Source organism: Microcebus murinus, chromosome X (assembly GCF_040939455.1).
Source record: "Microcebus murinus isolate Inina chromosome X, M.murinus_Inina_mat1.0, whole genome shotgun sequence".
Classification (NCBI taxonomy): domain Eukaryota; kingdom Metazoa; phylum Chordata; class Mammalia; order Primates; family Cheirogaleidae; genus Microcebus; species Microcebus murinus.
The window spans coordinates 94,770,993-94,794,712 of NC_134136.1; the positions used below are offsets into that span (position 1 = coordinate 94,770,993).

Consider the following 23,720-nt stretch of genomic DNA (forward strand, 5'->3'; position numbering starts at 1 on the left):
ATCAGTAGATTCCCTTGACTTTCATTTCAAACTCTATCTGAAATAGGCCCAATCCTCATGACTCCCACACTAAAACCACCCTTGGTCCAAGCCACCGTCCTTTCTTGCTTCTATCTTTATCTATTCTCAACACAAGTCAGAGTGATCCTGTATGCTATAAGGCAGGTCACTCCTCTGCTCAAAACTCTCCCTCAGTGGCCCCCATCTTAGAGCAAATGCCGATTTTCTTTCAGTGGCCTACAAGGCTCCATGAGATCTACTCCCAGTCATTTCTCCAATATCATTTCTTACCATCCATCCTCCTCCCACCCCCATCAGCTACTCTGCTCTGGCTGCACAAGCCTCCTTGCTGTTCCATGTGTTGATCCCCTCTACCTGGAATAACCTTCCTCCATATATTAATATTTACATGGTTCATCCCATTGCCTCTTTCTGATCTTTTCTGCATGTCACTTTCTAGTAAGTGAAGTCTTCTCTGAGCACCCAACTTAAAATTACAGTCTTACCATCTCACTGGCTCTCCGTATCAACCTAACATGTTTTACTAATTTTTCTTATTTTTATTATCTCTCTTCATTTTAGAATGTAAGCTCCAAAACGGTGGGATTTTTCTTTTTTTGGGGGGGGGGGTTCTGGTCTGTTTACTGCTGTGCTTAGAACTGGATCTGGCACATGGTAGGTGCTCAACAAATGTCTATTAAATGAGTGACAAACTGAGCAGGGCTATATGTACAGACATGGAAAGATCTCCAAGCGTTGATTGCTAAATGAAAAAAGAAAATAACAGAATACCTCCTGTATGGTCCTGTATTTTAAAAACCCTGCATTATGACATATTTTAACAGTATATAAGCAGATAGAAAATTGTCTGAAAGGATATACACCAAACTGACCAGAGAGGTTACTCCTAGATTATCAGTGGGATCAGAGATTAGAGTTAAGAATAACTGCTTTAAATGTATTCAGTTTTTCACAAGACTATATGAACATATTCATCTATTACTTATGAAATAAAATGTACAGAATAAAACCAGAACACTGGACTGACAATCAAATAGAGCTAGACTCAGGGTATTTTCACACCATTTCCTAACCGTTTGAACTTTGAGCAAGGCATTTACCCCTTCCATGCCTCACTTCTTCATCTGAAAAGTATGTTGGACTTTGCTCACCTCCCAGTGTTACTGTGAGCAACAGGTCCGCCAGAGAATCGACTTGCCACCAACCATCCTGTCTGCCTGGCCCTCTTTTCTATAGTGTGTGTCTATAAGGGGAAGTTCATAGGATGGGAAACAGAATTCCAATAAATCTTTCTTCTAAACCAGTCCTGAGCATTAACAAACAAAAGGTCTCATTAGACCAGTATCCTTTCTACAACAGATTTTGTGTTGGTTCACCTGTGAAAAACCTTATCGGAGACTTGTGTTTCCAATCAGGAGGTAGAAGAATGTGAAAGGCCTTCACTCCTGTTTTAACAATAAAACCCTAGACAATATAAAAATCATACCAAATAGATGGAAGCCTTGATTAACTAAATTCCAAAGAAATTCCAAGAAAAACACACCTTTAGTAAATAAGCAGAGGGCCACAACAGCTTCCATGCTTGGGTGTCTGGGCTAGGAACTAATGAACATAGGAGACAGACTTCTTTTTTTTTTTTCAACTCTTTTTCTTTTTTTCAGCATATGATGGGGGTACAAATGTTAAGGTTACATATGGACAAAGAGAAATCAGGCAATCTTTACACAATAGCATGGGCTGACAGGGCAGAATGCAATCTGGAAGCACCCCCGGGCAAAAACGAATCACTTGGCCCAACAATTCTCTTGCTCCACACCTGCTCCCTGAATTTTACCAAGAAAACTACATGCAGTAAAGGAGAGGCTCAAAAGCAGAAAGCTATCCCAGCATTTGGATTCTGAGGCCCTGCAAGAACTGAAGCCAAAGACATCAGGAGCAGCAGTCCTAAACCCTCCCTGCTCAAATACTGACAAGTCCGAAAAGGCAGAGAGACATGAGGTTGTGAGTTGGGCTAAACCAAATCTAATTAAAAGTGGAGTCCATTCCTAATCCAGCTATTCTAGGAAAAATATGAAAAAAAAATCAGTCATAAATCATCAGGCCTAGGAAAAGGCTCAGGTAGTTAGGATCATAAACAGAAGTATATTTCACTCTCTACTGTTCTCTTATATAAAATGTCCAGAATACCATAAAATTATGAGATCTGCATAGAAGCAGGAAAATGTGACCCCAAACAAAGATAAAATACAATGAATAGAAACAGACTGAGATGACTGCTATTGAAATTAACAGACAAGAGCCTTGAAACAACTATTATAAATATATTGTTTCTATAAGTATAGCATGTGAGAGATTGTGTGTATGTGTGTGAGAGAGAGGGAGAAAGAGCATGCACGTGCAGGTATTTCTTGAGAAATGGAAACTCTAGAATACAAATACATGGAAGACCTATAACTGAAAAAATTTTAAAAAATCATTAAATGCACGTAACATCAGAATTGGCACTACAAAAGAAGGGGTGAGTGAACTAGAACATGGTCAACCAAAGATATCTAAGCTGGGACTGGATGGTGGGGAGCGGTGAGCACATAGGCGCAAAAGGGAACTTTTGGAGATATGATATTCTATATCATGACCGTGGTAGTAGTTACATGGATACATTCATTTGGCCAAACTCAAATTGTGCACTTAAACTTTTACGGTTTATTTTGGGTAAACTATACCTTAATAAAGTTGACTTAAAAAATACTAGAAAGTGAGCAGTGTTTCTGAAAGCCAGAGTCCTGCTGAACCAGTCATTGATCTGTTTGCCCTCAGAGATGTTCTTGGCCCTTCTGCTGCTCTGCTTTGTGCTGCAGGGGTCTGACCCCTCCAGGCTGTGGCTTATCAGCTCACAGCACGCTGGGGAGGCAGCGGTGGGCAAGTAACTGGAGGACTTTCTCCCTCTTTTTGTGGTTTGCAGGACACTGCCAGCAATAGCTACATCCCTTCAGTAGGCTTAGCTCCCACTAGGCTAGCTCATGATAGCTCTAGGTGATCCTGGCACCTGGGCTCTGGTAAAATCACCTCTTTTCTGGATCCCCCAGCCAAGGGATGGTAGCAGCTTCCTGATTTCTGGGCTGCCTCACAGTTTCCTGTTTGGCATCTCAGCTCTTCCATCATCTGTGTAACCAATTTCCTGTATTAAGTTTCCTCTATTTTAAATATTTAGAGTGCTTTCTGTTTCCCGACTGGACCCTGACACATATACACCTGCCACAGGAAAGCAGGTGCCCTACTTTGGCCAGATGCTTTGTATTTACATACAGGGAAGGGAACGATTAGAAGTGACCTGTGTTATAGTGAGAACAATGTCCAGAGCCAAAGAAACACAGAAACTGGAATGGTTGTTTTTCTACTCTACAAATAGGACCTAGTTACTTATCAGGGCAGAGCCACTATTTAATCATCTGCCTTAGCTCCTATCATCCCAACTTTTCCCAGTCTCCTGGGGTCATGAAGCTCTGTCTCTGAAGGCTGGGCTCTACAGTGGGCTGGAAGGCCCTGAGATGGACCTGGGAATTTCTCAGCCTGGCTTTCCCACTCACACAAAGGCAGCAGGAGCTGAAGAGTGTCCCTGCCTGACCTCTTGGTCCTGCTCTGTGACATTGCCGGGGATCTCCACACTGGCGGATCTGATTAAACTCTACCTCTTATTTGTGAGTTGCAGCAGGCTCATCAAACCCCACACTTCTTTTTTTTCCTGGGCACTCAGCCAGACTATATTTCCCAACTTCCTTTGCAGTGAGATTAGGCCATGAGACTGACTTTTGGCGGATGAAATGTATGAAGAAGTAATGAACATCACTTCCTGAAAAGGCACATACAAACCTCCTTGGTATAGTCAAAAAGTGGACACAACCCAAATGTCCATCAACTGATGGATTAATAATAAAATGTGGTCTATCCACAGAATGAAATGTTTTACAGCAATAAAAAGGAATGAAGTACTGATACATGCTACAACATAAATGAGCACTGAAAACGTACCGAGTGAAACAAGCCAGGCACAAAAGGCCACATACTGTATGATTCCATTTATATGAGATGTCCAGAATAGGCAAAGCCATAGAGATAGAGAAGAATCTAGTGGTTTCCTAGAGCTAGAGAATGAGATAGGTAAATAGGGAGTAACTACTAACGGGTTGCCAAGATGGATCAGTGGTTGCTTAGGGATGGGGAAGAGGGTTGAGGGAAACCAGGAAGGGGGGTGACTGGTAATGGGCATGGGTTTATTTTGGCAAGGGATGATGAAAACACTCTAAAATTGATCATAGTGATGGTTGTACAACTCTGTGAATATGCTAAAAACTGCTGACTTGTGTATTTTAAATAAATGAATTGTATGGTATATGAATTATATCTGAATAAAACCATTACAAAACATACACAAAATCTCCCATGCAATTCACCATGCTCTCTCTTTTCCTATCATCTGGCTGAAAAGAAATCTGAGGTTTCCAAGAGAAGGCAGAGCCTCAAGATGGAAGGAGACTGAGTCATCAAGAAGTCACCTGAAGAAGAGATTGCCCAGCCAGGGTACATCCACATTGTAATGCTGCATGAATGAAAATAAACCTTCATCATGTTAAGTCACTGAAACTGTGGGGCTATTTGTTACAGCAGTTACCCTAGCCTGATTAATACACAAGTCAACAACACTAAAAAGGCATGGGTTCCCTGGTAAGGAAGATCCATTCCCCTCTGAGTCCATATCAAAATCCCCCTTTTAGCAGAAACCTGGGATCCCATACTAGGAAGACTATCATCACCACTGACCCCCACTTGGCCCATGTAGACCTCCACTTTTCTGAATTCTTTGCTTTGGACCATGCCCTACTTCAATGCTTATCTTTGGATGGCAGTATTATTAGCAATTATGTTTTTATATTTTTCTTCATACACTGAATACACACACACATACACACACAAATAACCTGGATATTTGTTTTTTAAGTATTGCCTCACATATAAAGAAAACACAATAGGTTTGCCTAACTACCAAACCCTTAAATTAACTCTAGCACCCAGACATTCATTATATGGATCTCTTCCAACTCTATACCATACTTGATCATTTAGTAATTCATTCGCCCATTCAACAAATCTTTAGTGAGCACCCACTATGTGAGTGGCACAATGGTACTAGGCACTAGGTATATAATGGCCTAATATATGCCATGGCCTCTGCCCCCCTCAGGCTTACAGTCTAGCAGGGAAGATAGGTATTAAACAAGTAAACACAGAAATGTGAATGCTATGAAGGAAAATGTTATGAGAATGACTAACATCCTTTCAGATTGGGTATTCTTTGCAATATCAACCTTTCTCACACAGGGACATTTAAACTAGACTCTAAAGGATCATCAGATTCAGTCAGGTAAGCAATGAGGTAATGCACATTCCAGGCAGAGGGGATAGCATATGCAAACATCCACAGGAAAGAACAGCCTGATGCTCCAAAGACTGAAGGCAGGTGAGGGTAGCTAGAGAACAAGGAACCAGCAGGAACAGAGCAAAAGGAGAGGAGAGGCCAGGCCAGGCCACACAGAGTTCATTTTTATTCCTTTTATGTTAAATTTCTGAAAGGCTCTGCCTAATCATTGGACTCCTCCCCAGAAAGACACAGATCTTAATCTCTAAGTTTCATATTGTACTCCAAACAGCTTTCCAGATTCTAGCTGCTCCCAAGAAGTCTTCCCTCAAATACCCAAGGAGCAGCTAGTTCAGCCACTGGGCCCTCCTCACACCCCAAATGCACAGGAAAGCGAGCACATGGATAGTTATTCCCTCCATGTTTCTCGAATCCTTTTCTGTGTACTCCTGCCAGCCATTAATAATGCCCCAAAGTCTGGCTGCTGGTCAGAACTTCCTTTCATCTGACCTGCTGGGCAATTATTCTTAAAACTACAGAAAAGTGGCATGGTTGTTAAGATAACATCTAGTATATGTTATCTAAGATCATCATGAGAACTACTCTAATGCATTGCTGAAAGAGCGGGTAATTTTTAATAGGAGCTATCTGATTTCATACAAGTCCTCTGATGGTTAGCATTGATGTTTCCTATGGATCAATGGCAGAGCCAAGATTTGCCATCTGTTCTTAAAGGCAGGGATCATGACAGAGTTTTCTCTATAGTGATTCTCCCAAGCTGCTGTGACAGGCCAAATCTATATGTGCATGATCCAGAGATCTGCCACTAAAGCTTTTCTGCCCACTCAGAACTGTATTCAGTGGCCACTCAATCATGCATTTAAGGAAATAGACTCATTTTTGAATAGAGGAATATCTCAAAAATCTTCAATAGCCAGGCAACCATGGCATCAATACCTCTTGTACCAGATCTCACGCAAGTATAAATTTCAGATTGTTTCCAGTGTGTTCTACAGAACAGAACAAATCACTACAAGAAACCAAAATTAAATTCTCCCTGTGATTTTGTACAAAATAGAAAGTAGAAAGACTCAGAAATTTATCGGAAATTAATATTTCAAGAAAAACAATTGATCAGAAAAAGAAGGCATTAAATGTTTAAAACATCACCTCCCATAAAGACACTAAATACTGCAGCCACTCCATGGCCCACCCACATCCCACTGGCATCACCTGTGCATAAAGACTTGTTGGGTCCCATTGTTCCTGCCACCTTCCACCCCAAGCATGCTCCTCCTCTAGAGCAGCCCTCAACCAGTGATGGATGGCAGTTTAGTGGATAAGTCCCCAGCTTCCCTGTCCCTTTGGTGAGACAACTCTGAGGCATGTTCTACATAGTCTCCCCAAGTTCCCCAATAGTATAGAGCCTCAGTTTCCCACAATGGTAATCTGCTCATTATCATACCCTCTGTTGCCTTTCTTCCTTTCCTGTCTTACTTCCGTGGTTCCCCTTCTGAAACTTCCTAGGATCACCTACCAAATACACTATTCGCCCCCAATTTTTAATAATTTTTTATTAGTTTTGTCTTTAATATTTAGTATTACTATTTAATACCAGAGTTCATACAATGCAATAGAAAAATAAAAAATAAGTATGAAGGTTAGAAAAGAACTTGATAGAAGTACTTATGTAAAATATTCATAAGACTCAGTAGGAAATTATTAGAACTAGTAAAAATTTAACAAGATGGCTGGATAAAAATCAGCAAAAATGGATTTCACATTAGAAAATCAATGTTATCCACTATGTTAACAGAATAAAGGAACACAATTATTTGGTCATCTTGACTAATGTAGAAAAAGTATCTAATAAATTTAATACCCAATAACAGAAATGTTTATAATAAAACCCCACAAAAATAATTTGACATAGTGACATGTTATACCCTAAAAAATAGCATTTCTTATTACCAGTTATTATTAAACAGAAAATATACTACCATATATAATTATTTGCCCGCAAATTCTTATCTCAGGGTCTGCTTCTGTGGGAAGCCTAGATTATGATTCTAGTAGCATATAAATGATCTCATTAAGAAAAAATCAGTGATAAAAATATCAACCTGAAATTGCTTCCAAAATTAATTAACTAGCAGCAGCAGCAACAACAAAACTAGACATAGACTAGCTGAGGTAGCAAATAATTTGAGGAAAATTTGGCCTTTGGCAGTGAAATAAATCATAAGCATGGCTTTTAGTTAACTGGTGTTCTGAAAAAAATCTTTATTGTTTAAGCAAAACATTCTTTAATACAGTGTGTTAGTAGAAAGCAAAGTGAGAAGCACACAGAGTAGGTTTTACTGTCCCTAGAACAGTGATATAATTAATTTCCATCCAGGAATAGGACTGAGATTGCTGATAAGATAAAGGATCCGTTATAAAGGCAAGATCTCAAGATATCTGTCTAGAAGCATTCAACTAATAAAATGTTTCAAGTTACAGAGTCACAGAACTTTTGAAAGGAAAGCAATATTCAAGATCATTCTCTCTCTCTCTCTCTCTCCCTCTCTCTCTCTCTCTCTCTCTCTCTCTCTCTCCCTCTCCCTCTCCCTCTCCCTCTCCCTCTCTCTAAGGACTATTAGGGTCCAGAAAAGTTTGGTGACCTTCATGCAGGTAGTGGTAGAGTTGGGACATGGTTCATGTTTAGTCTCCTGCTTATAAAACCTTCAGTAACTCCCTAGGACCTACAGAACAAAATCCGAATGCATTAGCTTATCAGTCAAGGTCCTCAACTATTGGAGCCAACCTCCCTCCTCAGCCATCTATTTCTCTCTAGCCTCCTAAATGAACCCCTCACTCAGGCTAAACTGGCCTGTTTTCTGCAGTCAGAGACTTCCTCACCCTCCAGGTTCATCAAAAGTCAACCACTGGAATACCTGGGGTGGTGCTGGGTGAACATGCAACCTGGCACCTTGAGTACAACCTAAAAGTAGTAGAAATGCTATTTTTTAGGGTTGTACTCAAGACATAGCGTGAACTGGTACCCAACCTATGGCCCTCTGCCCCCCTTTTATTTCTTACCTTTGATGAGTGAACTTCTAATTCCCAGCAAGGGACTTGACAACAGATACCCAGCTAGTTACCAGCAGTTCTGCGGTAGAATACAAGCTACCTTACTCCCAAAGCAACAATTTCCCCACCACACAACATCCTTTCTTTACAAGCACTTCTACATAGGAATAAATATATCCTCCCTGCCTTGCTTATATAAGAGCTGTGATGTGCCACAAAGTATTTACACACACTAAAACACAACTATTCTGAATCTTAAATATTATTCAAAACTAAATTACTAATATTTCATCTAAAATAAAATGTAAATTGTCATAATGAATTTATGAAAGGGTTACATAGGGCTGATTTGGTGGCTCTCATGTCTCTTCAGAATCTTGTCCAGGGAAATTGGAAAGGCTGTCTCCCTGTTTCTTCTGATCAATGTCCCCAATTCAAGGGAAGCAGTGATAGGGTTGAACTCATGTGCAGTTTCTCAATATAACTCTAAAGCATAGGAGATGGGATCTACAGGAAACTCTCAATAGGTATTTCCTAAATGAAAGTGTGGCTTTTTTCACTTGTTTGAAGTCCTCAGGCAGAGGGTGAGAAGGCAGCTTTTCCAGGTTTGTCTCCTGGACTTCCAGATTCAACATGGCAACCAGGACTTCAGAATGCAGGTAACAGGGAATATCCACCTGCTATTTATTCTGAGTGCCAATGGAGGCCTTGGTAGCAACTTACACTGGTCAGGATTTTCCTCAGAAATGGTTAATAATTAATGGTTTACTCTACGTGTCAAAATGTATTACAGAGAAATTCCCAGTCCTTACATCCTCAAGCCGATACCTGAGGCTGGTAACCACAATATGTGCTACCATGAGCCTCAAAACATTAATCAAGTGAGCAACTGGTAAGGCTGTTATCACTGGAATTTTCTGGAGGCCTAGTCACAAAGGCAAAAGATATGTTAAAACAAAGTCTCCTGTATCTGATCTTAATGTAATGGGGAAAAATACCTTAAACCACTGGAGGAAGTATTTTTCCCCAAAAAAATATGCATGAGAAAAACATATAAACATAAGAAACTGTGTTCTTAAGTCCCACTGATGGAAAATTTGATGTTAGGTAGGGAAAACAAAACTTCAAAAATTCTTTACTAATTGTATTCAAGTATTATTAGTCTTAATTCTTTCAGCGTTGCATTTTCTTAGGTCAACAAAAAAGTTGGCCATAACAACCATAATGTTGTTTTAGGTTCAGACCATTGTTGAAGCTGGCCTAACGCTGGTGGTTGGGATTCTCTGTTAGGAAATAGAAGGGCAATTAGCATTCATCCAGCATCATCTATGTACCAGGTACTATGCTAAATATTTTACTTATGACATTATTTAATTCTTAGAATCCCTCATTAATTCCCATTATCCAAATTTTTTTCATAGCACTCCAGCCCATGGTTTGTAGGAGTCAACAGCAGAGTGATTTTGAAATATTTCTCAAACAATCCCCAAGTGAAATGCTCTCTGGACAACCAACAGTCAGTTAAGAGCTATGGGCAAAGTTTTGGCTAAATTACAAGTAGTTTTTCTTGCCTACTTTGAACAATCATAATTCCTACAGGCTAAGCCACTACAGTCAGTTGGCACTTGCCATGTTGAATCTGTAATCTTTTTGTTATCTCCCAATTTGAATTAAGAAGTAAAAATGGGGGATAAATGGAGAAGGGACTGAATTTTTACAAACTGCCTTCTATCTGCCTCGGGCTGTGCAGGCCACTTGCATATGGCACATCTTATTTAATTCTCATTACAGGCATCACCAGCCGGGTTTACAGATGAGCAAACTCAGGCTTAAGGAGTTTAATTACCTTGGCAACATCATATTGCTGGTAAGTGATTCAAATGTCAAAGTGTGTGCTCTTTCCATATCCCACAAGGCTTCCTATTTGTCAATGTCTGGAGACATTTGGGTTGCTACCTTTGGGGGAGTGCTATTGTCATCTAGTGGGTAGGGACCAGGGATGTTGCTAAACATAGGACAGCCCCCACCACAGAGAATTATCCAGTTCCAAATGTCAACAGTGCCAAGGTTGAGAAATCTGTTGTAAAGTAATAAACTTTGAATTTGCCAAACATACTATTCCTTTTTCACAAATTTCTACATTCAAATAAACCCTGTCTCATTTAAAATAGTCATTTCAGAAGGCCATATACTTATTCCAACAACATTCTTGTGCTAACACCACCTCTATAAACTTCTCTTTATGAATTTCCTTTGGAGCCAGAGGTATGTTATTTTAAATCTTCTGTGGTGGCAATTTCTGTATTTTGTTAATAGTTAATAGATATTTGGAAATGGTTAAGCATTATCCCCCAAACCTGGTGAAAATATGGGCGATCAAGCTACACAATAATAGTAATAGCCACAGCCAAGCACCTGTTTCATGCCAGTAGTGCTCTAAGTAACACTTACTATATGATAGATGTTAGTATCCCATTTTACAGATGAGGAGGCTAATATTTCAGGAAGTTAAGTGGCCAAGACCACAGCTGTAACACTTAAGTATAGAAGCTGGAATCCAAACCCAGGTTGGTCTTTAAAACCCACTGGAATGATTTCCTATGTGCCTTGTAAGCTGGCTCTTAAGGCAATTCCAAAGAAAAAAAATCCCCTCTCTCCACTGACATCACACTATTTTGAACAACAGGAGCACTGTCAAAATGAATGCAGAGCACTGCAGTGCAATTAGTTCGAAGAGAACAAGTCTGCTTACCTGTATAAATTCAAATATGTGTGTGTAATATGTATGCAAGTGTGAATTTTTTTGATCACCTGTTAACTTCAGTCACTTCTCATGAACTCTCTCCTTACTTAGAACAGCCCTTCCGCTGACACATAAATAAGTCAGGAAATAGAAGAGGAAGGACAAAAAGGAGCAAATTAAACAAGGAAGTAGACAGAAAAGGAAGATATTGTAGGCTCAAGGAGGGCCCATGTATTATTGGCAAGGTCACTGCTCAGAAGATAAGGGGATGGTTCATTTCTCAGAAAACAAATGCAACTGGCTTCTTGCTATATATATATTATGGCAATGATTTCATAGATATGACACTGAAAGCACAAGCAACCAAAAATAGACAAAATTTGACTACATCAAATTTAAAACTTACGTACACCAAAGGACACAATCAACAGAGTGAAAAGGCAATCTATGGAATGGGAGAAAATATTTGCTAATCATATAGCTGATCAGGAGTTAATATCCAGATCACATTAAGAACATCTACAACTCAACAACAACAAAAATCAAATAACCTGATTTTAAAAATGGGCAAACGACTTGAATAGACATTTCTCCAAAGATGGTATACAAATCTCCAATAAGCAGATGAAAAGATGCTCAATGTCACTAATCAGAGAATTGAAAGCTGAAACTACAATAAGATACTATTTCATACCCATTATGATGGGTAATATTCAAAAATCCTAGAAAATAAGTGTTGGCAAGGATTAGAGAAATTGTGCTCTGTTGGTAACAATGTAAAATGGAGCAGCAGCTATGGAAAACAATATGGAAGTTCCTCAGAAACTTAAAACTACCATATGATCTAGCAATTCCACTTCTGGGCATACATCCAAAAGAATTGAAAGCAACATCTCAAAGAGATATTTGCACACCCATGTTCATAGCAGCACTACTCACAGTATCCAAGAGGTAGAAGCAACCTAAATGTCCACTGACAGATGAATGGATAAAGAAAATATACATGCCGGGCGTGGTGGCTCACACCTGTAATCCTAGCACTCTGGGAGGCCAAGGCGGGCGGACTGCTCAAGGTCAGGAGTTCCAAACCAGCCTGAGCAAGAGCGAGACCCCATCTCTACTAAAAACAGAAATAAATTAATTGATCATCTAAAAATATATATACAAAAAGTTGGCCAGGCATGGTGGCACATGCTTATAGTCCAGGCTGCTCAGGAGGCTGAGGCAGTAGGATCCCTTGAGCCCAGGAGATTGAGGTTGCTGTGAGCTAGGCTGATGCCATGGCACTCACTCTAGCCTGAGCAACAAAGTGAGACTCTGTATCAAAAAAAAAATAAAATAAAAGAGAAAAAACATACATAGAATGGAATATTACTCAGCCTTAAAAAAGAAGAAATTCAGACACATGCTACATGAACAAATCTTGAGGACATTGCACTAAGTGAAGTAAGGCAGTCACAAAAAGACAAATATTTCACTTATATGAGGTACCTGGAGCGGTCAAATTCATAGAGACAGAAAGTAGAATGGTGGTCGCCAGGGGCTCAGTGGGGGAGGGGGAATGGAGAGTTGTTGTTTAATAGGTACAGAGTTTCAGATTTACAAGATGAAAAGGTTCTAGAGCTGTTTCCTCATAAGGTGAACATATTTAACAGTCCTGAACTGCATGCTTAAAAATGGTTAAGATGGTAAATTTTATATCAAGTGGTTTTTATGTCAATAAAAACCAAAAGTTTATATTATAAAAGCAGCTTCAATACTCAGCTACCATCTAAAACTCTTGTCACATATGATAAACCAGGACACACAAAGGGACAGTCCAACAATTTCAAGCAGAGGACCATGGCTTATTTGGGTTGCCCTTCAGACAAATACAATATAAGCTAAAGCCTGCTGAAAAGATTATAACTGATTATGCCATGATATAATTAACGTTAGCATTAAAAACTAGTGTGTGCAATGCTGTGTGCTAAAATCAGGGATTTCTAGTCCCACATCTCATACTGACCAGCTGTTATATTTTGGGCCCTTCCCTTTCTTTCTTTCTTCCTCCTCTCTAAAATAAAGGGTTTGGACTAGATGATTCCTCCTAAGTTGGCATACTGTGTGGTTCTCTTCATTATTGGGAAAGCAACAACAAATATGTAACCTTCTTTTGCAACATGCTTTTAGGTATCTGGAGACAATGCATCATAAAAGTGAGAAGATGACATCATTTTTCTACTTTTGACAAACATGTAATAAAAAACATATAAATCAAGATGGTGAGATCAAAGAGTGAACATAACCAGAAGAGACAAAAGGAGACTAATGGCTACTGCAGAGATGATGAGCCTGCACTGCCCTCCTAGGGATGCGTGTCTCTCAACCCAAGCAATGACCTGGCTGGGGAGCCCAGAGGCTAAAACAAGCTTGCAGCCCCTCTGATGTGGGCTGGATTCAGTGGCCTTCATCCAATATCCCCCTTACATTTCTAGGGTCCACATAGCATCTTCTATCACTCCCTTATTTATAGAATGACACATGAAAACATTTCAATAAATGTGTCATGCATCCGATTGCCCCTCCACTTGCTGAGGGGCATTGAGGCAAATTTTGCCAGTGTTGATGATCTTGACCCAAGGACACTGGAGGTAGAATATGAGCAATGTTTATATACTGTTCTGCAACATGCAAGTTTTGTTTTATTTTTAACCTAGGACTTTGATTCTGACTTTCTTCTTCCCTCTTCATCCTTCAGCCTTCTGGCTGGATCCCCGGTCAGGATATTAGTGTATCTAATAAAGTCCTATCTATAAAAGCAATAGCAAATAAAAATCACTCATAAAGGATCCCATGCCACTGAGAGGCAGTTTAACTGCTCAGTGGAAACTTGAAGTAGCTTTAAATGGGCTTCTGAATGCAGTGAAGTGGAAGCTATCAAGCCAGCTTTCCCACTAACAGGCAGCCCTTGCTATCTGAGGGTCAAACGCCATCCATTACTGCCAACCTTTAGTAACTAATTTACGGCCACGATTTGCTCCACTTCCGAAGAGTTAAAAGTCAGCTGTAACGCAGGAAAATTCATTTTTTGTCCATCACTATTTTCCCCTTTACAGATACAAGGTAATGCCATAAAATTCCTCAAAACTGTGAATAGTGGTTGAGTATCACTTATCTGAAACATTTGAGATCAGAAATGTTTTGGATTCTTTTTTTTTTCAGATTTTAAACATTTGCATTATATTTACCAGTTGAGCATCCCTCATCTGAAATCTGAAATGCTCCAATGAGCATTTCCTTTGAGGATCATGCCAGTGCTCAAAAGGTTTCAGATTTTGGAACACCTAGAATTTTTGATTTTTGGATTAGGGAAACTCAGCCTGTAATGCAAAATCCAACCATGACTGTGCTGATGTCTGGCCTAGTTAAACCTAAAGCAAAAATGTGAAATTCAGGATCAGACTGTATGTATATGCAGCAAATACAGCAATTCTATTGAAAATCTTTAGTTTGTTGGGGAAAAAAATGAGCTTCTCAGCATTGAGGACCCTGCCTGTCCTTCAAAATAGAGCCTCTAATAGGAGATAATGAAATGGGAAAAAAACATCAAAGAGAAAGGTGGCTCTCTGGTATACAACCCCAGCCATTCTGCTTCCAAATTAGAAAAATATTTGCCTCAGGATCACCTCATCCTGCAAAGTCCATTTCTCTTAGATACCAATTTTCCATTTCAAACCTTTATTACTTTGAGAAAACAGTAATCGATTGTTTTACTCTCTGTTTGACAACAATTACCTCTACTTTGGGAAAAAGAAATAGTGATGAGTGACTTAAATGGCCCTTAGTTTTTATTTAACAAACTAATTTTTTAATAGCCCTTACAGTGCACTAGGCATTCTCCCAAGAATCTTACAAGTGATAACTCATTTAATCCTTACAAATCAAGGATCAATCAAGTATAGGTAAGCATAAATAAAAGCAGAGCCTATTATGCTAGGGGAACGAAGTTACAAGACTGTTTTTTCATGAAGATGCTCCCCACCCTGGGATGCTGGGTTTAAAGGTCACTGGGGAGAGAGTAGGCATATTTTCATAGAGACCAGGAAGCTTCCTTCCAAAAAGGAATCAGAATCCTATCACTGTCTACCAGTGACTACTATATGCATGTGTTATATACCCAACAGAAACCATATGTGTACAAAAACCATGTACAAGAATATTCATAGCAGCACCAAACTGAAAACAACCTAAAGGTTCATCAGCAGTAAAATGGATAAATATTATAAATTGTGGCCTATCCATACAATGGAATACTCTACAGCAATGAGAATGAACTACTAACATACACAACAGTGTAATGACACTCATGAACATGACACTGAGTGAAAGAAGCCAGACATAAAAGAGTACATACTATGTGATTCCATTTACGTGAAGTTTAAGGGCAAGCAAAACTGATCTATGGAGACAGAGGTTGCGATAGTGGCTGCCCATGGAGAGGTGAGGATTGTCTGCAAAGGAGCACAAGGAAACTTCTGGAGTGATAGAGATGTTTTCTGTTTTGATAGGGGTGTTGTTTGCATGAGTATATTTATCAAAATTAAATTATATACTTAAGATCTATGCATTTCACTGACTATAAAATTTTACCTTAATTTAAAAGAGAGAGATGTGACCTCATACATGTTATGAAACTCTCAAAGCCATGGGTGACCATTTTGCTGCTAGTGGGAGATCAACAATCTGTAGCCTAATCCAGTTGATGAAGCAAATCACAGCCTCTCAAAGTGGGAAATCAGACACAAGAGTGCTCTAACTCAGCTCACCTCCAACCCTTGCCTTAATTCATTCCTTAGGGAGAAGATTGACGAGGAAGTGCCAGAACTCACTGGCTCTCAAGTCGAGTTTGAACACCTTCCCAGAGTGCTCTGCTGTATGATTCCGTATGACTAATTCTGGCTCAAGCAGAGGACAGGCCCAGTGGGGAGTGTATCTGAGCATGATTCTCGTGATATTCACCTAATGCTGCTCCTCTTCCTATATATTATCAATGGAGGAAGGGAGACTGTAGATATAAGACATTTAGGCACCTGGGATTTTGTGAGGTTGAATGTGGCAAACTCCTAGTTATCCTCCAAATTCATAATAGCCAAATTTGGATGGGTGCATTGCCAATGAGCTAGAGACTACATTTCCCAGCTTCCCTTGCAGCTAATTGGAGTCATATGACTGAGTTCTCACATGTTGAATGTAAGTAGAAGTGGCATGTGTAAATTCTACTTCCTTTGAAGTAAATTACTTGCCCTGGGCCTCTTCTCTTTCACCCATTCCATGGACTGGAACCCAGAGTGGCAGTGATTTAGCTTCAACTATGCAGATAAAGACAACACTCCAGGGGATGAAAGAGCTACTTAACAGTTAGATGCCAAGTCCCTGAACTGCTCCTGGGGCAGTGCTATGCCACTAGTCTACTCACTTCTAGAGCCTATGTGAAAGAGAAAGTTCAATCTTATTTAAATCGTTGCACTTGGGGTCTCTTTGTTACAGCATCTTTGCTGATCCCCTAGCACTTAAGCTCCTGAGGCTTGTGGTCTCCAGGCAGGAATTTCCAAGATTCATATATTCTATTTAGCCCAGCAATTTGAATTCTCAAGTTCAGATTATACTAGTACATAAAGAAAGCACCCTTTTTTCCTACCATACAACATTCACCCCATTGCTTAAACTAGTCCCCCGCAGTCTACAAGATACTATCACTTATCCAAGGTCCTTTTAAGACATGGTCTTCCATCCGCCACATTTAGTTTCATTGTCTACAGCTGCTTCACCTGCATTTTTTGTTCTAGTTGCACTGGATTTTCCCTGAATGTATCCTGCACAGAAAAAACCCTATGCTCACACTTCTGGTCTGGCCAAATGGAATGGTCTTTTTCACCATCCTCCTGTCTCCCACTCTCCCTTGTCCATGAGGTAATTTTTACTAATTCTTCAAAATCCAGCCCAAAGAGCCTAGAGAAGCTTCTCTAAAATCCCCAAGCAGAACGACTCCCTCCCTCTGCTACACTTCATAATGCTTTGGACAAATCTTCATTAAACTATTTATCACCATGAGCTATTAGCATTTATTTACATGTCTGATATCACAGCTAGAATATATGTTCCACAAAGTCCCTAAGGACAAAGACCATGCTTTTCCCATCTTCATAACCTTGACATATAGCATGTGACCTGGCTCATACTTGGTGACTGTTGAATGAAGAAGGAATCACAATTCAATGGGTGGCATGTTTCAAAACCCTACATGTACGTCATCATTCTTACCTATTCAGTGCAAACGCGTAGTGAAATTTAATGTTATGCTGATCGGCCAAATCACATGTAGGCAGCGTCTCCAGTGTTTCTACCAGTTTCACCATTGCATCATAGTCCTGTCGGGAAGAGGTCCCAAGGTGAGAAAGAGAGGAAACACAGCTCTCCACAGATTTTTCTGAATAGTTATAAGACAACTCCAGCACATAACGGCAGGCCTTTCCTTATAGAGGGCAGTTAGTGAAGTTACTTGGAGCCTTTAATAGAACAGGAAAAAAATTAGAAAACAAGATAGATAAGAGAAAGAGGGACATAGAAGGAAGCTCTGCTATCAAAGGGCACAAAGTGACCAAGGGAAAGGGGTTAAATCCAAAGTCAACAAAAGAAAGTAAATGAGCCCAGCAGCTAGGAAAAACTACCATGTTTTGAGCGTAGGAGAGTTAACACCATCAGCAGAGACACATGTTAAAATGAGCTGGACACAAACATGTAAGAAAACTCACAGTCAATTTCCCAAGTAAAGGAAGAAAACATCCCAGTTCTTCTTATTTTGCCAGAATCAATCAAATTAATATAAACCAGGATTTCTCAACTTTGGCACTATTAACATTTTTGGGCTAGACAATTCTCAGTTGTGGGGGCCATTCTGGGTGCTGCAGGATGCTGGCCTCAACCCACCAGATGCCAGCAGCACCTCCCCACACATACATACACTTAGTTTTGACAACCAAAAATATCTCTAGACACTGCCAAATGTCCCTGAGTTGAGAACCACTGTTCTAAACGCTGCATAATTACCCAGGGAAAAATTGCTACCATGTTTATCTCAGCTGGGTCCCCGCTTAGCAGTGCCACCTGTTATCCTTGTAGCCAGACGCAGAATCATTGGTACTGGCCAACTCACTGACAGCCAGCCATAGTCAGTGGATGAGGGCTTCCCACTGAAAGCCCATGCCTGTCCCGTGGCTTTGCACCTTGCTGCTGCCACCACAGGAAAGAGAAGGCAGTATATTCCAGGAACCTCCTGGCTCACTTTCAACCCTAAGAGCCTCATAAATGGAAGGTTAAAAAATGAAGGGATGCATGAAGGAAAGGACAGAAGGAAGCCAGCAGCTCAGGGGAAGAAAGACTTCAAGAAAGGTCATTCCCATTCTCTTGTCCTGTGGGGTACGATTTAATCGTTATCACAATCCCTAATAACATCTGCTAGTAAAATCAGTTAAATGCATTTGTTTATCATGAAGAGTATGAGTTCCCTAGTCGCTGACTGTGCTCTTGGTTCAGGTCATTTATGGATGGCTCCATTGTTTGGATGTAAAGACCTGTGGCCAATAACCTCCAGCACAGCTTTGTAAAATTTTACAGGAAGGTATATTATCGTGTGTTCCTCCAAAGGGAAGGGAGGCAAGATACTCTTAGAAATTGCTCAATGGCATTAGACTTGGAGAGGGAAAACATTCAATTTCCTTCATGGTACCATATTCCAAAAGCCCTGTCTCAAGAACTCTCCAGTAGCTTCTGAGGCTTTTCTTGAAATAAACAACTGCATCCTCTGGGCCCTGAATGTGCCTCTGCTACTCCTCCCTGTCACTGATGAGTGGTGGTAAACAAAGAAGGAAGTGACAAAGGCCTAAAGGAAATAGCACAGCCATAGCCTCAATTTTTTTTTCATTCATTTTTTTGTTTTTATAATATCTCCCTAGTAATCCTTCACGTAGCCTTAGTTTGAATCCTGAGCTCACCAACTACTCTGTGACCTTGGGCAGGTTATTTAACTTCTCTGTGCCTCTGTTTCTTCATTCATAAAATGAGGATAATAAGGGTATACATACACCTTTCATAAGGTTAAGAGAATTAAATGAATTCAGATTTGCAAAGGTCTTGGAACCATTCCTAGCATAAAGTGCATATAAACTGTTAAATTCTTACTGCATTTCTTATATTAAGCAGTCCTGTATATGAGATCTCTTGCTGGAGTGGTCACACCAGCCATGACAAGACAAAACCTTCTCCAAAATTTTCACAGCAGATATAAGTTGGATGACCTGTGATCTAGCCACATAACTATTTGTCTATGAAACAGCTAGTTTGACCTAGCCACATACCTATTTGTCTATAAAACAGCTAGTTCACCACACACCTGGTATAAGGGGACTTCATATGAGGAGTCTGTCATGCCAAGGAAGAACCTGGCATATGTTATAGCCCCAGCTAAGCACATTTCATACCTGGATATCACGGTAGGACAGGAGTAAGTTAATGATGATGTCTGAGGTCAGAACCTCAGTATTATCTATGCGCAGTTTGATCCGAGCCAGCTCCTTTGCCAGTTCCTCACCCTGGTATTTCTCTCTGGCTTTCCGGATGTCATTTAACAAGGTTTCTTTGTAATAAGTGCTGGAGAGAGAAACACCAAAACTTCCAGTCACATCTACATGCATCCAGGACTCTCTTCTTTAGTGCTCACACATGGTTCTCATTGACATGACTTAGGCTAACACATGGGGACCCAGACCTGAGCCTCCCTGCACCAGCCAACAGGAGCCATTTTCTACTTGTTATTCATATTTTGCAGAAACTAACCAGTAAATGATGAATAAAAATCAGTTCATTACAACTTGAAAATATTTTCAAAGTTGACCCCATCTGTATTTGGATGATATGTAGGCCTTGCTACTCAACCCAACACACTTCCTCTGGCATTTTAAAGCATATAGAGGACAAGAAGGTACCTTACTTGAGTATTTGTTTTATCCACTAAGAACAGATTATCACAAAGCCAAATAGAACTCCAAAAGCCATGAAACACAGATGAGAACTTCTTTAAAGTAAACCTGTTAAGAAGTTGAAATGATCTAACTATAAAGAGTAAAATTGAACTGTTCATTAAAAAGAGAGTAAGCTAAATTAGGGTCTCCAGAGAAAGAAAAACAACATGAGGTAGAATAAGAACAAATGATACTTACCTTCAATAATTATAAAGTTATGGCCAGTTAGTGTGCATACAGGACATAGTCTGGTCCAATGCTCATAATAAGACCTCAGTTAACAAATAAAGAATAATATGATGCCCCACAGAAGTGGTTCTGATATTAAAATTTCAGCATATTGATTTAATTTTTTATTTCCTTATTTGTCAATTTCTATTACCCCAATGATGAACAAATTAACGGATTCTGCCAGTGTTTAAAATTTTGTCATTAATTGAATGAATTGTTAAGTTGGGTGACAGCCAATGCCCATTTGGTGGACTATGGAAACAGCCCAAGTGCCCATCAATCCAAGAATGGATTAATAAAATGTGGTATATGTATACCATGGAGTACTATTCAGCTCTAAGAAACAATGGCAATATAGCACATCTTATATTTTCCTGGTTAGAGCTGGAACCCATACTACTAAGTGAAGTATCCCAAGAATGGAAAAACAAGCACCAGATATATTCTCCAGCAAACTGGTATTAACTGAGTAGCACCTAAGTGGACACATAGGTACTACAGTAATAGGGTATTGGGCAGGTGGGAGGGGGAAGGGGGGTGGGTATATACATACATAATGAGTGAGATGTGCATCATCTGGGGGATGGTCATGATGGAGACTCAGACTTTTGGGGGGAGGGGGGAAAATGGGCATTTATTGAAACCTTAAAATCTGTACCCCCATAATATGCCAAAATAAAAAAAAATAAATAAAGGCATCAAAGCTATTATAGTGTTATTAGTTTAGCGTGATGAATAAAATGTTATAGTTTAGTCTTGTTTTTCAAGGGTAATTCTGAAAAATAGTCTTAATAAACTGAGAAGCCTAATAAGAACAGTAACTTAAGTAAATAAAATACTGACTTGAATATGGCTTGGAGACATCAGATATGTAATAAACATGCAGCCATTTCTGCCTCTGGGAACCAGGGAACATGTTGCTAATCAATGTGAACTTGGAAATGGCTTCAAAGTCCTTTTCAGCACAGGACTCAAGGTAAACTTTATAAATCTATCAGAGTTGGCACTTGAGCTAAAAACTTACCTGTCATCTGTTACAGATGTTTTACCATAAGCACCATTTCCCCTCTCACTAACTACTGCTAGACACCTGCTAGTTCATGGGATGAAATCCACCACCAGGCATTTCAAGCCTTTTGAAATTAAACCAAATCAAAAGGTTTTGAGTTGTTTTCCTACTGATACATACATACATACACTGAATGAGAAACAAACTTGAGTTCATTTCTCACAAAGACCTGAATCATCTGGCAGATCTAAGCTAGCCTACACCTCCTTGTCAGACCTGAAAATATGGTATTGGCAGAGTTTTCTCCATTAACTTCACTAAAGTATTTGTTTTGCAATAAGACAATAGTGAACAGGGTGTGACTGAATGAAGTTTTCCAGGAATGTGCCACAAAATGTCCCCCATTTGCTTTCTATGTTGGCATGTGGTCACGTGTCTAGGTTTTTAGTCTTCTTTTCCCATTAAAGTCTGTAGAAGAAAAGTCTGCAGCCAAAGGAGAAGTGATGGGATAGAAAAGGAAAAGAGACTATTAACAAGTGTGTTAACACCTCACACAAGACAATAGTAACACTCTACAGTTCAAGGGGCCACAATTTGAGCCAAAGCACAACTTGAGTGAGGTCCTTTATGTTTCTTTACAAGTCAGTCCTGCCAGCACTCTAAATTCTCATTTGTTTTGGAAGAACAAATCCTTCTGTGACAGAACTTACAGGAATAAATCATTTAAATTGGCTGTAAGCAAAATAACTGGATCCTTTGGTGAAGAAGAAGGTGTTCTACCTTTAACTTTTAGAATAAGAACATTTGAAGATACAGTTTCTTGAGCACTGATACTCAAATTGGTGAGCTGACTTTTTCAAGGCTACATAGCTAGGGATCACCTAAGTCAGAATTCAAATCCAAACCTGTCCATCCCTGAGTGCTCCATGCCACCTCTGATGTAAACCTAAAGGGAACGTGTCACAGTACGTCCAGAGGTCAGGATGGCTGCAGCTGGACTCAAGGCACACAGACCTTTACAGCACAAGGATGTAAGGTCAAAATGACTTGCTGAGGCATTTTAAGAACCTCAACCTCAACCACTAAGAGAGTGTAAAGTCACGTTCAGAAATGATCTTAAAACACAGAATCTCGGAGATCAAAGAGATCATTTAAAAAAAAATCACTGACTTAACTTCCTTATTTCTAAAAGAGAAAACAGTCACAGAGAAGTTATGTGTCAAGGTCTCACAGGGAGTCATGGCCAGACACAGGCCCAATCCTGACCTCCTAGCTCTAGTTCTATTCTCTTTTGACTTCACCTCACCGGCCCAGCTTAGTGAGGTAACAAGGTGCAATAATGGATTCCAGGAAGATTTTGAAATAATTTGCCAGAGTTCCCCATTCTCTGGGCACTCTGGTTACTTGAAGCTGTACTGCCTCTCTGAAAGTGAAGGGAAACCTTGGCAAGGCTCCTGGGGTTATTGGTGGCTGATGGGAATTACCATGAAGTCACGTGGATGTCCTTGAGGAGGCTAATGAACCTGTCCACGAGGGGCACACACAGTGGGCCCAGGATGCTGTCCCAGTTGGGCTGCATGTATTCGGAGGCTCGCCTCTGGGCATCACTCTCGCAGCAAAAATAATCAGCGCATGGTGTCACGATGTAGGGGATGAAATAATAATTTCCGCTGGACGCCTGGATTAAAGAAACAAAGATGTTCCAGAAAGTAAGTCATGTGCAAACATAGCTGTAGCTTTGGGCGGGTGGGACCTGGTGGGACAGGGGAGAAGAAAATGTCTAAGCTTGAACAACAATTTGTGCAATACAACTACAAATCTATTAGGCATAAAAAAGGAAACCACCCAATTTCAAAAGCTCTACCACACAGATATGACAAAAATTTAATTTTGAATGCTGAAGTGATATATATGTCTCTGAACTTCACTGGCAGAAACTTTAGGGTTTTAAATCTTAATGCACTGTTTTATTACCTGCTCCCCAAACTGGAAAGAACCTGAATCCATTGAAAAGCAAGGACTGTCTACAGCCATAGCAGCCTGAATGTACCCGATCTTGTCTGATCTTAGAAGCTAACCAGGGGCAGGCCTGGTTAGTACTTGGAAGAGAGAAACAAGGACTGCTCTCCATACCAGAGGGAGTTTGAATCCACTGATAACCAAAGATTGCAG

General features: G+C 40.0%; 1 protein-coding gene across 1 annotated transcript in view; it reads right to left on the reverse strand.

Annotated features, from left to right (window-relative positions):
• MAP3K15 (mitogen-activated protein kinase kinase kinase 15) overlaps positions 1–23,720 on the reverse strand; it is a 124,511-nt gene that overhangs the window by 59,601 nt on the left and 41,190 nt on the right. The window contains exons 4-6 of the mRNA XM_075999490.1: positions 23,033–23,226; positions 19,769–19,937; positions 17,553–17,659 (exon numbers count right to left, since the gene is read on the reverse strand). Coding sequence (XP_075855605.1) covers positions 17,553–17,659; positions 19,769–19,937; positions 23,033–23,226 — 470 coding nt within the window. The remainder of the gene's footprint in view (positions 1–17,552; positions 17,660–19,768; positions 19,938–23,032; positions 23,227–23,720) is intronic.